The sequence below is a fragment of the Oncorhynchus nerka genome, linkage group LG5 (assembly GCF_034236695.1).
Source record: "Oncorhynchus nerka isolate Pitt River linkage group LG5, Oner_Uvic_2.0, whole genome shotgun sequence".
Taxonomy (NCBI): Eukaryota; Metazoa; Chordata; class Actinopteri; order Salmoniformes; family Salmonidae; genus Oncorhynchus; species Oncorhynchus nerka.
The window spans coordinates 35,363,014-35,379,231 of NC_088400.1; the positions used below are offsets into that span (position 1 = coordinate 35,363,014).

The window sequence follows — 16,218 nt, forward strand, 5'->3', positions numbered from 1 at the left end:
TCCGTACAGACAGAAAGGAATTATGAGCTGTGGTAAACGATGCATGCACAGGATTCGTCTTTATGTAAAACACAAGTTAATCCTGATCAACGGTTCAACTCGATTACGTTTCTGTTTTCATACAGTGTATATGTTCAGAGCGATAATTTCTCCTGACTATGTCACTAGTCAGTTCGCATGATCAGCACACAGACAGTGAACATTCTATATAAAACCCACCTGGCTAAACAACTAGGTGTGATTTTAGACTCCGAAATGGGACCAAATCAGTTTTCTCATCAGAATTGTGTATGCGACCAATAAACTTAGATTTGATCATCTACCTAATATTGCCAAAGTGCGTCAGTTTCTCTGCCAGGCCAACACTGAGAGACTAATGCATGTTTTTATTACTGCCAGGCTTGGTTACTACGATGGTCTCATGTCTGGTCTTACCAAGAAAAACACTGGCCAACAGCCTATTAATTGAGAATGCAGCAGCACCTGTGCTAACTAAGACTGCACACATAACACCTATTTTTAAAGTCCCTTCATTGTTTGCCTGTTAGTTTTACAGTTGATTTTAAAATGGCTTTATATATTTTTAAAGCACTATGTGGTCTTTTGCACCTGAACACATGTATCATATGCATTTAGGATATGTGCCCGGTCGGTCCCTTAGATCCTCTGGCACTGGTGTTTGAGATGTTCTAAAACATTTTGTGACGATGCCTTTTGTCAGCCCTGAGTTCGTTTTGGTTGGTGGGACCCTCAGTCATTTAGCAGACATACAGGAGCAAATAGGGTTAAGAGCCTTGCTCAAGATTGTTCACTTAGAGGGCTCAGGGATTTCAACCAGCAACCTTTCGGTTACTAGCCCAACAGTCTTAAGCGCTAGACTACCTGCCACCCATTGTAATTATTCGCCTACCTCCTCATGCCTTTTGCACACAATGTATATAGACTCTTTCTTTTCTTTTTTTCTACTGTGTTTTTGACTTGTTTATTGTTTACTCCATGTGTAACTCTGTGTTGTTGTCTCTTCACACTGCTATGCTTTATCTTGGCCAGGTCGCAGTTGTAAATGAGAACTTGTTCTCAACTAGCCTACCTGGTTAAATAAAGGTGTTCTCAACTAGCCTACCTGGTTAAATAAAGGTGTTCTCAACTAGCCTACCTGGTTAAATAAAGGTGTTCTCAACTAGCCTACCTGGTTAAATAAAGGTGTTCTCAACTAGCCTACCTGGTTAAATAAAAGTGAAATCAAAATTATAAAGTACTCTGGTCAAAAGTAGTGCACTTAATAGTTTGCCACCTCGATGCAAAATGTTTTAATGGCCTCCTCTTGACAGTGGAAAGAAAATGCTTTGTTTTAAAGTTAATTTCCTGCAATTCTACACATTTTGCCATGGGGCAGCAAGAACTTTGTAAGTTTATAACAAAACAGAACATTTTTGCCGTTTTAAAGCTAATTTCCTGCAGTTCGACACATGTTGTATTGACTTATGCCATGTTAATATGATCTGAGTTTGGAACCACCAAGACTCTTCCTAGAGCTGGCTACCCAGCCAAACTGAGAAATGGGGGGAGAAGGGCCATGGTCAAAGTTGTGACCAAGAACCTGATGGTCACTCTGACAGAGCTCCAGAGTTCCTCTGTGGAGATGGGAAACCTTCCAGAAGGACAACCAGCTCTGCAGCACTCCACCAATCAGGCCTTTATGGTAGAGTGGCCAGACGGAAGCCACTCCTCAGTAAAAGGCACATGACAGCCCACTTGAAGTTTGCCAAAAAGGCATTTAAAGGACTCTCCGACATGAGACACAACATTCTCTGGTCTGATGAAACCAAGATTGAATTCTTTGGCCTGAATGCCAAGCGTCTTTCGTTTTCATCTGGAGGAAACCTGGTGGTGGCAGCATCCTGCTGTTTTGGCAGCATCGTGCTGTTTTTCAGCGGCAGGAACTGAGAGAAGTTAGGATTGAGGGAAAGATGAACGGAGCAAAGTACAGAGAAATCCTTGATGAAAGCCTGCTCCAGAGCACTCAGGACTTCAGACTGGGGCGAAGGTTCACCTTCCAACAGGACAACAACCCTAAGCACACAGCCAAGACAACGCAGGAGTGGCTTCGGGACAAGTCTCTGAGTCCTTGAGTGGCCCAGCCAGAGACAAGACTTGAACCCGATAGCTGTGCAGGGACACTCCCCATCCAACCTGACAGAGATTTAGAGGATCTGCAGAGAAAAATGGGAGAAACTCCCCAAATACAGGTGTGCCAAGCTTGTAGTGCCATACCAAAGAAGACTCGAGGCTGTAATCGCTGCCAAAGGTGCTTCAACAAAGTACTGAGTAAAGGGTCTGAATACTCATGTAAATGTGATATTTCTGTATTTTTTTCATTTATACATTTGCACACATTGCTAAAAACCTGTCTTTGCTTTGCAATTATGGGGTATTGTGTGTAGATTGATGAGAAAAACATGTACTTACTCAATTTTTGAATAAGGCTGTAACGTAACAACATGTGAAAAAAGTCAAGGGGTCTGAATACTTTCCGAATGCACTGCATGCCAGGAACCGGCCCTGCCTTTAGTCACTGTGAAGCTGGCCTTTGTAACAGCCTGCCAGAGGATCTGAGGGCCTCAGAAATGGTAGACAATTTGAAGAAAAAGGTGAAGACATACTTTTTTAGCTGCACTTTTACCTACGGTGCTTTAGGTTGTCTTAGCCATAGTGCCATCTTCATTTATTTATAGGTCTTTCGCTGTATTCTCATGTCCACTGTTATTTTACTGTTTTACTTTTTGAATTTGTCTTAAAAAAAAAAGATTCTCGTCTATCTTAAATGTATATTTGTATAGAAAACGTTTTGTGTTGTCTTTCGTTCCTTTTATAATTATATTTGTAAACCACTTTGAAATGAATGATCTTTTAGAAATGTGCTATACAGTGGAAATAAAGTCATTGAGTTATACGCACTACGGCGCTCACACCATTTACTATCATAGCCTATTGTGGACAGTTTTGTGTGTCAGTGAAAACTCCCAGCTCTTTAAAATGCTGTCTGCTGATGTCTCTGTCCTCTCTCCTATTCCCAGGGTGCTACAGGGGGAGTGGCGGCGGCTGAAGTGGAGGCATGAGGAGGCGGCGGCGGCGCCCCAGCTGACGGAGGGAGGTGAGGGGGTTCCGGGATCTCCCACGGAGGGCCAGCAGGACGAGGAGCTCCTGGCCGAGGCAAGGGTCCTCCGGCAGCACAAGACTCGCCTGGAGACACGCATGCAGATCCTGGAGGACCACAACAAACAGCTGGAGTCCCAGCTGCACAGGCTACGAGAGTTACTGCTGCAGGTAGGGAAGGAGGAAGGCGAAAGGAAAGTGGAAAGAAAGAGAATGGGAAAGAAAGGAAGAAAAAATATGGCTTGGAAAAGAGGCGAGGGGGGTGAGGTAGAGAACAACTATAAGGGCTTAAAACTGCAGGTACAGAGACAGAAAGGGAGGGGAGCTGATGAGAGACTGAGGGAAATACCTACGGTAAGGAGAGAAAGAAAGAGGGGGATAGACTCAAGAGGGATTAAGAAGCAGGGCGATAAAAGGACGCAAAAAAGGGGAACAAAGAGAATGGCTGGACTGAGAGAAAATAGGACACTGCTGTAGGAGAATATGAATGGGGAATAGAGAGAGGGGGAGGAAGGAATGGAAAGATAATTTGTACTGCTGCAGCAGAGGGAGAGTGAGAAAGAGAGACAGAAAGGCATTTCCTCAGGTGAAAAGACTTGGAAATTGGGGATAGAGAGAGGAGACTGGAGAGATGGTTCATTTAGTGGAAAGAGGGGAATGGGATTGGGAACAGCGGGACTGAGTACCAAGAATTCTAAAGCTGTAGATTTGAACTTTCTCAACACTTCCATGAACCTCTCATATCATATAATGCCTTTCAATCCCTTCTTAAGAAATGTTCATGCGCGTAGATTCTTTATTTCCTTCAGTCTATTGTTCCAATATGAAGTGGTGGAGTGGGTGTGGGCAAGTCAACTGTTGGTGTCAACCGTTCTGTTTTCATCTCCGTAGAAAGTAGATTATCCTTAGGTCTGAATCCCCAGCCAACGCAGCCTTCAGTTTCACTGGAACACTTTGACTTATTTAGTGCATCTACATGTTTACTGTGTCCTTCAACCCCAACCAACACATTCCAATAACGTTTGTGCTTTTCCCAAGTAGCTGTCGATGGGAATTTTGTGGTGATGGATGACACTATTTACTTTCCACCAGCCCAAAGACGATTCGGAGGCCAACGGGTCGGAACCTTCGTCCTTGTCATCTCCGGTGTCAGGGGGAGGCCGTCAGGGGGACAGACCCAGTAGAGAGACCACAGACACAGAGGCAGCAGGTGAGCTACTAAGGCAAATGTTCCCTAATATTAGGTCCGGTCTAGTCTGGGTACCAGTCTTTTTAGCTAACATTCCACGCCGTGCCATTCCTGTGATTTGCCAAATGAACAGAGACCGCAATCAGGCTAGGTCCCACTGGTGGGGTTGCAAGTTCCAAGCGATTCCTGCTGGATTATTGACTTTAAAATATTTATTTGTTCATTTAGTGGGCCATAACAACATTGGAATGAGATGATCGAGTGTTCTGTTGTCACTCATCTCTCTCCGTGTGATGCTGTGTGTGACAGGAGATGGAGATGAGGATCATGACACAGTGCAGCAACTGCAGGAGGTCATAGAGCAGCTGAGAAACGTCTTCCCTTCAGAACCTGGTGAGTCTCTGACCCTACAGACCTGAGACAGACACGCCACAGATACAACCATTTACTTGTGCACATCAAGGTAGTGAGTCTTCTTCCAGCAGATATAGGAAGCAGGGTATGTACAGTTTACTAGCCTGATCAAAAATCCATTAGCCTGCTGAAGACCCACATTGAGTACTGGCCATTCTGCTTGTTTTTCTAAAAATGAATTTTGACCCTTAATTGCCACTTTTCCCCCTCTCTCCTCTTCCAGGAACCACGTCACTCATCTAACCCAGGGCGACGCTTGGAGTGCAGAGTGATGCCTGGTGGGATGCCTGATGGCCCGTGCCCCATATAGCTGCCGTCAGAGGGACAGAGAGTGCACCAGGTCCTTGACCCATACAGCAGCTTACCCAGAGCTGACCCCTCTCCCTCCCTCTGGACCTCTGTGCACTAACCACCCCTGTGGGAGCCAAAGGCTAACAGCTAATGCTAACGTCCAGGCCGGGCCAAGCACTATGCTAACAAGCTATGGCTAATGTTATGCTATAGCTAATGTTATGCTATGGCTAAGCGGTGCAGCCAGACACTGTGTTAACCAGCTAAGAAGGCTAAGGAAGCTAACGGCTAACGTTAGTAGCCCAGCCAGGCAGAAACAGTTTTAGCTAGCTAATCCACTACTGGCTAACGCTAGCATCCCAGCCATGACACTGTGCTAACCAGCGTCCGTGTAGTCGTCCGAATGTGTGACGCTTTATATCCATACAGCACAAGGACCTTCCAGAAAAAGGACTTTTACACAATGCAAAAATGTGTGTGGATTTCCATCATGTTTGTTCTATCCAGTAACTGCGTGCGTTTGTGTTTTTCCTGTTTTCTAATGTGTTTCAAACGTCTCTTTTCTTTTTTTTTTACGAGGCGTTCATGCGCACCACCGTTGACTCAATTTGGGCCAGGCTGGCTGCGTTTCATGCGGCTGTGATCAGGCGGCTGGGGCAGGCGTACCCAGAGCAAAGCAGAGCAGATTGCCGGGGAGCCAGCGGGACCCACAACAAGCTTATTGACTCTGTGGGACTGACACATCATCAGTAAAACCCTATGATTTATTTAAGACAGCCAAAGTGCCCGCCAGCGCACGCAGCGCTGCTTCTGTGCACACAGCTCCTCTAATCTTCCCAAACGGGGATGCCTGTCGTCTCTCTCGCATGGCTCCCCGCTCTCTCCGTCACAGTGAGTGCACATATCACACACGCGCAGACACACGTTGTTTCAGATGAACTCTCATGCTGTATTAACACACCTGCTCATACTCTGATTCATATGGACGTTCATATCGCACACAGTAGGAATACACACCTATAAACACGTAGAGACGCACATACGCTTTACACTCACAGCCGCAAACTTTTGTGAAAAGAAATCGGTGACGAAAGAAGGGCTGTGATTTTGCGTCTCTCTGTTCAGGAGGAGAGTCTCGAGACAACGCCGAAATGTGTTTAGCTGAGAAAGAGTCTAGCTTTAAACGCCGGGCCCTCCTCTGGCTCCTGCTGTGTGCACAGCAGAGAAGGCATGGTGCCCCCAGTGCCCCATGTTGCTTAAACCTTTCAGGGGTACACAAATGCCTAGGATAGTAGGCTCTCGAGGCTGGCGGGGGGGTTGGGCTACCATCACACCAGGATCATGTGACACTTCAGACAGAGCACACTCTATTTGCCTTAAACCCAGACAGAGCCCAGCATGGACCAATACATGTGTTTTATGTTGCTGCCTCAAACATTATTAAATGGAGATCGCCCTGGCGCTCTCTCTCTGTCTCTGTCTCTGTCTCTGTCTCTGTCTCTGTCTGTCTGTCTGTCTGTCTGTCTGTCTGTCTGTCTGTCTGTCTGTCTGTCTGTCTGTCTGTCTCTCTGTCTCTCTCTCTCTCTCTCTCTCTGTCTCTCTCTCTGTCTCTGTCTCTCTCTCTGTCTCTCTCTCTCTCTTCTTTTCTCTTTTTATGCTTGTGACTCATCCATTTCTGTATCAGATGTTAAAGTACTGGCTTACATATGCCTTTTTTGCCATTCAGTGTTTTCACAATCAGGGGAGGAAATTGCATCAGTTGGGTGTAGTGGGTGGATGTGAATGTCATTCAATGTCAGATGCTAGTTCTGTTTAGGGGTCTGGGTTCTGTGGCATTTTGCATTAGAGGCATCAGAGAGCCTTTATGAGTAAGGACAGGGAAGACAGTGGGAATTGACAGCGCTAGAGCGGCCTAGCACCTGAGAGGCTAATTAAAAGGCTGGGGTCAAATAGGGCTTTGGCGGGGTGGAGGAAGGGAGGATGGTGGGAATGTGATAGCGAAGTGGAAGGGAGACTCGGAGTAAGAGAGATCTGAGAGACCAAAGGAAAGGGGAAGAAAATAGTCTGTTTAGTGCTCCTGGGCTGAGTGGAGAGGAGCCATCCACTTTGATGTGCTTGCCACAGCAAATCTCCAAGAGACGGACGCAGACAGTAGGCGAGCGGTTTGCTAGAAAAAAAACGAGGACAGATGCTCTGTTTTTTTACGAGGTACCACTTCCATAAAGTCCTTACACCCACAGTCGCAGGGAGCCATGATGTGAATAGTTTTGTATTCATTCAGAGAACATTCTGACCTTATTGCCAAGAACAGATTTCAGTTTGAATCCCATCCCAGTATTCGTTAGACTTTATCCCCTCCAGGCGCCAGCGTTCACATTTGACATCGTCGAGCTCCGTCGTGGCTGTCTGTTTGTTTTGCTGCTGTTGCTAGGGAACTGTACACTGTACAGGTTGAGAGTCGGCAAGGTGGGGCGCCGTTCATAATGGAGATGATAATAACCATATGGGGAAGAGAGGGTGCACCGATTCCATACCTCAACCGCCTTGTCCCCCCCGATCACTCTTTAACCACCCCCGCTGAACAATGCCTGCCACTGTTCAGTGTTTAACTAGCATAGAAAGTCATTATCATTGACATCTGTTCTACCTTTGCCAAGGGCACCGGCATCCTTCTTTACAGGATCCAGGAACAAAGAATTGCTCAAGTGAGAGAAAAAAACACGCAACGCAAATAATGTTTACTCTTTGGAAACCTCTTTTAATGTGTTTTTGTTTTTTTGTGAACACACGTCTCATTACACATTGATGAGCCCCCTGAACATAGTTTTGGCTCTGAATATGCTGTGAATGCATCACAACTCGCTCTCTGTGTGTGCAATTATGAACTACAGCGATTAGGCCTAGAAACCATATGTCATGTAGACCTATATGCCTTCAGAAACTGTTCACCCTTGCCATTTTCCACATTTTGTTGAGTTACAGCCTGAATTTAAAATCGATTACATTTAGATGTTGTGTCACTGGCCTATACACACAATACCCCCATAATGTCAAAGTGGAATTATTTTGGGGGAAATGTTTACTCCACAATACTAACCTAAATGACAGGAAGCCTTTACAGAATAAAAAATATTCCAAAACATGCGTCCTGTTTGTAATAAGGCAATAAAGTAAAACTGCATCAAATGTGGTATAGAAATCAACTTTATGTCCTGAATACAAAGTGTTATGTTTGGGGCAAATCCAACACAACACATCACTGACTCCCACTCTTCATATTTTCAAGCATGGTGGTGGCTGCATCATGTTATGGGAATGCTTGTCAATGGCAAGGACTCAGGGACCTTTTTGTTATTAGAAAAAAAAACGGAATAGAGCTATGTTCAGGCAAAATCCTATCCAGGTGTGCAAGGCTCTTAGAGACTTACCCCGAAAGACTGTAATTGCTGCCAAAGGCAATTCTAACATTGACTCAAGCGGTGTGAATACTTAAATGAGATATTTTTGTATTTCACTTTCAATACGTTTGCTAACATTTCTAAAAACATTTAGTTCACTTTGTCATTGAGGTATTGTGAGTAGATGGGTCAGGGGGGAAAAGTGTGTATTTCTTATACAGGCTGTAACAACCAAATGTGGAATAAGTCAAGGGGTATGAATACTTTCTGAAGGCTCTGTAAATGTTTTGTGTGTTTTGGACAATACTGAAGGTAGGAGAGAGTAGGTGGAATGAATGATTACACCGCTGTAGCAGGTAGCTTGGCAGACTGATATAACGATACATGGAACAGTGCAGCAGAAAACTGTAGCTCTCCAATGTGTCCCTCTTACTTTAACTCCCAGAAGTCCATATTGTCTTTGTAGAGGCATTGTGTTACAGCCCATCGAATCGAAGCCTCTGTAAAAACACTACGTTATACTGCCCCACATCACGTCTCTCTGTAGTCATGTGATTATCCATCTGAGGCGTCTCATGTTCGAGATAAAAACACTGTGTAGCTCGAACCATATTGGAGCTCTACAAGTAGTGTCCCGGGCTCCCCGTAGCGCCACCTCACGCTGGATACCAGTCCGATCACTTTCGGCGTGATTGAGAAGAAGACCTAGTCGCCGGAGACCGAGACAGTTTAGAGGACATGGCCAACGGGTATCCCTGCTATATATAGTTGGTCAACCCGTTCTAGAGCCCCGTTCATTGTTCCTAATGGCGAGACATTCTGTGCATGCTGAGTTCTGGGCACCTTGGCATCGTTACGAGACACAGGGAGGGTTGTTGGTGTTCTCGAACACGGCAGGGTTATGAATTACTTAACCTCTTATGGGAATCAGGGCTACGACGACATACACTAGCCTATTTTACCACACAGCGACGCCCCGCCAACGCAAAACACAGACTCATCTTTTCTATTCTACTGGCTTTTTTAAAGCAACGTTACTACGCCTCATTGCTTCCATTTGTTAATGACTAATGTGTCTGTCATTTACTTATTTGTTTATTTAAATGTGTACTGTACTGACATTCCTCCCTGTTGTTGTCCTCCCCATCGGTTTTTAATCTGTATAAAATGATTGAAAAAGAAAGGCTTTTAATAACGAGTGGGTTACTGGCTGCTTTCTACTCTTTGTGTACAAAGAATAAATACAATTTGTATTTGTTATACACAACGTCTGCTTGTCTTTTGTGTATGCCACCAAGTATGACCTTGAATTGAATTATGGTAATCACCACATGATATGTCATGATCACATCAATGTCTTGATTCACATCAATGTCTTGAATCACATCAATGTCTTGGATCACATCAATGTCTTGGATCACATCAATGTCTTGAATCATATCAATGTCATGAATCACATTAATGTCATGAATCACATCAATGTCTTGAATCATATTAATGTCATGAATCACATCTGTCTTGATCACATCAATGCCATGAATCACATCAATATCTTGAATCATATTAATGTCATGAATCACATCAATGTCTTGAATCATATTAATGTAATGAATCACATCTGTCTTGATCACATCAATGTCATGAATCACATCAATGTCATAAATCACATTAATGTCTTGATCACATCTGTCTTTATCACATCAATGTCATGAATCATATTAATGTCTTGATCATATCAATGTCATGAATCATATCAATGTCATGAATCATATTAATGTCTTGATCACATCAATGTCTTGATCACATCAATGTCATGAATCATATCAATGTCATGAATCATATTAATGTCTTGATCACATCAATGTCATTAATCATATCAATGCCTGTGTATGTTTAACCTATTTTTCTTGTGTTTACTTTTGGACTTGGTAGAGGGGTGGATATTTCCAGTTAAGACCCCAGGCTTGGTGTTGCTTTCCCCCTCTGATGGACACGGCTGTTCATCAGAACGCTTTTCCTCTGTTTTCCTACTTTAATCCATGCTGCTTTCCTCTGCCTCTCCTTTGTTAAGTCTGTCCATCTGTGTGTCTAACCTGACTCTCTCCTTTGTTAGGACTGTCCATCTGTGTGTCTAACCTGACTCTCTCCTTTGTTAGGTCTGTCCATCTGTGTGTCTAACCTGACTCTCTCCTTTGTTAGGTCTGTCCATCTGTGTGTCTAACCTGACTCTCTCCTTTGTTAGGTCTGCCCATCTGTGTGTCTAACCTGACTCTCTCCTTTGTTAGGACTGCCCATCTATGTGTCTAACCTGACTCTCTCCTTTGTTAGGACTGTCCATCTGTGTGTCTAACCTGACTCTCTCCTTTGTTAGGTCTGTCCATCTGTGTGTCTAACCTGACTTTCTCCTTTGTTAGGACTGTCCATCTGTGTGTCTAACTGTGACTCTCTCCTTTGTTAGGTCTGTCCATCTGTGTGTCTAACCTGACTCTCTCCTTTGTTAGGTCTGTCCATCTGTGTGTCTAACCTGACTTTCTCCTTTGTTAGGACTGTCCATCTGTGTGTCTAACCTGACTCTCTCCTTTGTTAGGACTGTCCATCTGTGTGTCTAACCTGACTCTCTCCTTTGTTAGGTCTGTCCATCTGTGTGTCTAACCTGACTCTCTCCTTTGTTAGGACTGTCCATCTGTGTGTCTAACCTCACTCTCTCCTTTGTTAGGACTGTCCATCTGTGTGTCTAACCTGACTCTCTCCTTTGTTAGGACTGTCCATCTGTGTGTCTAACCTGACTCTCTCCTTTGTTAGGACTGTCCATCTGTGTGTCTAACCTCACTCTCTCCTTTGTTAGGACTGTCCATCTGTGTGTCTAACCTGACTCTCTCCTTTGTTAGGACTGTCCATCTGTGTGTCTAACCTGACTCTCTCCTTTGTTAGGTCTGTCCATTTGTGTGTCTAACCTGACTCTCTCCTTTGTTAGGACTGTCCATCTGTGTGTCTAACCTGACTCTCTCCTTTGTTAGGACTGTCCATCTGTGTGTCTAACCTGACTCTCTCCTTTGTTAGGTCTGTCCATCTGTGTGTCTAACCTGACTCTCTCCTTTGTTAGGACTGTCCATCTGTGTGTCTAACCTGACTCTCTCCTTTGTTAGGACTGTCCATCTGTGTGTCTAACCTGACTCTCTCCTTTGTTAGGACTGTCCATCTGTGTGTCTAACCTCACTCTCTCCTTTGTTAGGACTGTCCATCTGTGTGTCTAACCTGACTCTCTCCTTTGTTAGGACTGTCCATCTGTGTGTCTAACCTGACTCTCTCCTTTGTTAGGTCTGTCCATTTGTGTGTCTAACCTGACTCTCTCCTTTGTTAGGACTGTCCATCTGTGTGTCTAACCTGACTCTCTCCTTTGTTAGGACTGTCCATCTGTGTGTCTAACCTGACTCTCTCCTTTGTTAGGTCTGTCCATCTGTGTGTCTAACCTGACTCTCTCATTTGTTAGGTCTGTCCATCTGTGTGTCTAACCTGACTCTCTCATTTGTTAGGTCTGTCCATCTGTGTGTCTAACCTGACTCTCTCCTTTGTTAGGACTGTCCATCTGTGTGTCTAACCTGACTCTCTCCTTTGTTAGGACTATCCATCTGTGTGTCTAACCTGACTCTCTCCTTTGTTAGGTCTGTCCATCTGTGTGTCTAACCTGACTCTCTCCTTTGTTAGGTCTGTCCATCTGTGTGTCTAACCAGACTCTCTCCTTTGTTAGGACTGCCCATCTGTGTGTCTAACCTGACTCTCTCCTTTGTTAGGACTGCCCATCTGTGTGTCTAACCTGACTCTCTCCTTTGTTAGGACTGTCCATCTGTGTGTCTAACCTGACTCTCTCCTTTGTTAGGTCTGTCCATCTGTGTGTATAACCTGACTCTCTCCTTTGTTAGGACTGTCCATCTGTGTGTCTAACCTGACTCTCTCCTTTGTTAGGTCTGTCCATCTGTGTGTCTAACCTGACTCTCTCCTTTGTTAGGACTGTCCATCTGTGTGTCTAACCTGACTCTCTCCTTTGTTAGGACTGTCCATCTGTGTGTCTAACCTGACTCTCTCCTTTGTTAGGACTGTCCATCTGTGTGTCTAACCTGACTCTCTCCTTTGTTAGGTCTGTCCATCTGTGTGTCTAACCTGACTCTCTCCTTTGTTAGGTCTGTCCATCTGTGTGTCTAACCTGACTCTCTCCTTTGTTAGGTCTGTCCATCTGTGTGTCTAACCTGACAGTTGATTGACATTTAGCCTTTATAACAGACTTCCCTGACCCATTGGAATTGTGAAACAGTAAGTTAAAATTGAAATAATCTGTCTGTAAACAATTGTTGGCAAAAGTAGATGTCCTAACCGACTGGCCAAAACTATAGTTTGTAAACAAGAAATTTGTGGAGTGGTTGAAAAATGAGTTTTAATGACTCCAACCTAAGTGTATGTAAACTTCCGACTTCAACTGTACATTATCTCCTTGCCATATCTGTCTCTTTATCTCCTGCTCTGTTATCTACCCCGCCTGTCCATCTCTCTACCTCGACACTCTCTGTTATCTACCCCGCCTGTCCATCTCTCTACCTCGACACTCTCTGTTATCTACCCCGCCTGTCCATCTCTCTACCTCTATACTCTCTGTTATCTACCCCGCCTGTCCATCTCTCTACCTCGACACTCTCTGTTATCTACCCCGCCTGTCCATCTCTCTACCTCGACACTCTCTGTTATCTACCCCGCCTGTCCATCTCTCTACCTCGACACTCTCTGTTATCTACCCCGCCTGTCCATCTCTCTACCTCTATACTCTCTGTTATCTACCCCGCCTGTCCATCTCTCTACCTCGACACTCTCTGTTATCTACCCCGCCTGTCCATCTCTCTACCTCTATACTCTCTGTTATCTACCCCGCCTGTCCATCTCTCTACCTCGACACTCTCTGTTATCTACCCCGCCTGTCCATCTCTCTACCTCGATTGCACTACTGTTATCTACCCCGCCTGTCCATCTCTTGCTACCTCTGTTTTATACTTTGCCACCATGGCCTGTTATCTTCTCACCTAATTTGCTCTTGTCCATCTGTATGTTTGTTTTACTCCATGTGTAACCTGTGTCGACAACTGCTTTGCTTTATCTTGGCCAGGTCGCAATTGTAAATGAGAACTTGTTCCAACTTGCTTACCTGTCCATCTCTCTACCTCGACACTCTCTGTTATCTACCCCGCCTGTCCATCTCTCTACCTCGACACTCTCTGTTATCTACCCCGCCTGTCCATCTCTCTACCTCAACACTCTCTGTTCTCTACCCCGCCTGTCCATCTCTCTACCTCGACACTCGACACTGTCCATCTGTTATCTACCCTCTGTTCCTGTCCATCTCTCTACCTCGACACTCTCTGTTATCTACCCCGCCTGTCCATCTCTCTACCTCGACACTCTCTGTTATCTACCCCGCCTGTCCATCTCTACCTCGACACTCTCTGTTATCTACCCCGCCTGTCCATCTCTCTACCTCGACACTCTCTGTTATCTACCCCGCCTGTCCATCTCTCTACCTCTATACTCTCTGTTATCTACCCCGCCTGTCCATCTCTCTACCTCTATACTCTCTGTTATCTACCCCGCCTGTCCATCTCTCTACCTCGACACTCTCTGTTATCTACCCCGCCTGTCCATCTCTCTACCTCTATACTCTCTGTTATCTACCCCGCCTGTCCATCTCTCTACCTCGACACTCTCTGTTCTCTACCCCGCCTGTCCATCTCTCTACCTCAACACTCTCTGTTCTCTTCCCACTAGCCTTCTCCTTTTCCACTCTACCACCACCTCCCTCTTTCTCAGCAGTGGCTGCCTGTCCATCTCTCTACCTCTCCCCCCCCGCCTGTCCATCTTACCTCTCTGTTATCTACCCCGCCTTCCATCCTCTCCTCACACTCTGTCACTACTTCCCTCTTTTACAGTCGGGTCTGTTTCCCCTTCTCTCCTAACACTCCCCTCCGGTCTTCTTTCCTAACACTCCCCTCCGGTCTTCTTTCCTAACACTCCCCTCCGGTCTTCTTTCCTAACACTCCCCTCCGGTCTTCTTTCCTAACACTCCCCTCCGGTCTTCTTTCCTAACACTCCCCTCCGGTCTTCTTTCCTAACACTCCCCTCCGGTCTTCTTTCCTAACACTCCCCTCCGGTCTTCTTTCCTAAACACTCCCCTCTGGTCTTCTTTCCTAAACACTCCCCTCCGGTCTTCTTTCCTAAACACTCCCCTCCGGTCTTCTTTCCTAAACACTCCCCTCCGGTCTTCTTTCCTAACACTCCCCTCCGGTCTTCTTTCCTAACACTCCCCTCCGGTCTTCTTTCCTAACACTCCCCTCCGGTCTTCTTTCCTAACACTCCCCTCCGGTCTTCTTTACTTCCTCCTCCTCAGGGCCCCACTTTTCCTCTGTAGTTTCCCAGTAGTTCTTCTTATTGCTGACGTGCTTGTTCCAGAGGTTCTTACCCATCCTCTTATTTTTCTGATTGACGATGGGCTTGAACCTGGGCTCCAAACGCTCCAACATCCGGAAGTGCTTCCTGGCCTCCTGCTCGTTGCACAGAGCCAAGTGCGCCCTAGCCCGCTGGTATACTGCCTTGAAGATATCTACAGAGAAAGAGGAGGGAAGGATAGAGGAGGGAAGGATAGAGGAGGGAAGGATAGAGGAGGGAAGGAGGAGGAGGAAGGGATAGAGGAGGGAAGGATGGGGGGGGTAAAAGAGAGAGGAAGGAAGGATAGGGGAGGAAGGGGTAAAGGAGGGGTAGAGGAGGGAAGGATAGAGGGGTGTAGAAGAGAGCGAGGAGGGAAGATAGAGGAGGGAGGGATAGAGGAAGGATAGAGGAGGGAGGGATAGATGAGGGGGATAGAGTAGGGAGGGGTAGAGGAGGGATAGAGGAGGGAGGGGAGGAGGGAGGGGTAGAGGAGGAGGGGTAGAGGAGGGAAGGATAGAAGGATAGTAGAGGGAGGGGTAAAGAGAGATAGAGGAAGGGGTAGAGGAGGGAGGGATAGAGGAGGGAAGGATAGAAGGATTGAAGCGAGAGGGGTAGAAGAGAGATAAAGGAGGAAGGGGTAGAGGATGGATAGAGGAGGAAGCGGTAGAGGAGGGATAGAGGAGGAAGGGTAGAGGAGGGAGGGCTAGAAGAGGGAGGGGTAGAGAAGGGATAGAGGAGGGAGGGATAGAGGAGGGATAGAGGAGAGCGGGATAGAGGGAAGGATAGGGGAGGGAGGGGTAGAGGAGGGATAGAGGAGGGAGTGATTCGGGAGAGAAGGATAGAGGAGGGAGGGTAGAAGAGGGATAGAGGATGGAGGGGTAGAGGAGGGATAAAGGAGCAGTAGAGGAGGCAGGGGTGGAGGCAGGGATATAGGAGGCAGGGATAGAGGAGGGAGGGGTAGAGGATGGAGGGGTAGAGGAGGGATAGAGGAGGGGTAGAGGAGGCAGGGGTAGAGGGGGATAGAGGAGGCAGGGGGTAGAAGAGGGATAGAGGAGGCAGGGGTAGAAGAGGGATAGAGGAGGGAGGGGTAGAGGAGGGAGGGATAGAGGGGTAGAGGAGGCAGGGGTAGAGGAGGGATAGAGAAGGGAGGGGTAGAGGAGGGAAGGATAGAGGAGGCAGGGGTAGAGGACGGAGGGGTAGAGGAGGGATAGAGGATGGATAGAGGAGGGGTAGAGGAGGCAGGGGTAGAGGGGGATAGAGGAGGCAGGGGTAGAAGAGGGATAGAGGAGGCAGGGGTAGAAGAGGGAT

The 16,218-nt window shown here is 46.3% G+C and overlaps 1 protein-coding gene across 2 annotated transcripts in view; it reads left to right on the top strand.

Annotated features, from left to right (window-relative positions):
* The window catches only part of LOC115129389 (dystrophin-related protein 2-like), a 120,327-nt gene extending 110,612 nt beyond the window's left edge, over positions 1–9,715 (top strand). For both annotated transcript variants that reach the window (XM_065018590.1, XM_065018589.1), the window contains exons 21-24: positions 3,078–3,327; positions 4,249–4,366; positions 4,655–4,738; positions 4,983–9,715. In XM_065018590.1, the coding sequence (XP_064874662.1) occupies positions 3,078–3,327; positions 4,249–4,366; positions 4,655–4,738; positions 4,983–5,002 (472 nt within the window). In that variant the 3' untranslated portion in view covers positions 5,003–9,715. The remainder of the gene's footprint in view (positions 1–3,077; positions 3,328–4,248; positions 4,367–4,654; positions 4,739–4,982) is intronic.
* The last annotated feature ends 6,503 nt before the right edge of the window (positions 9,716–16,218 follow it).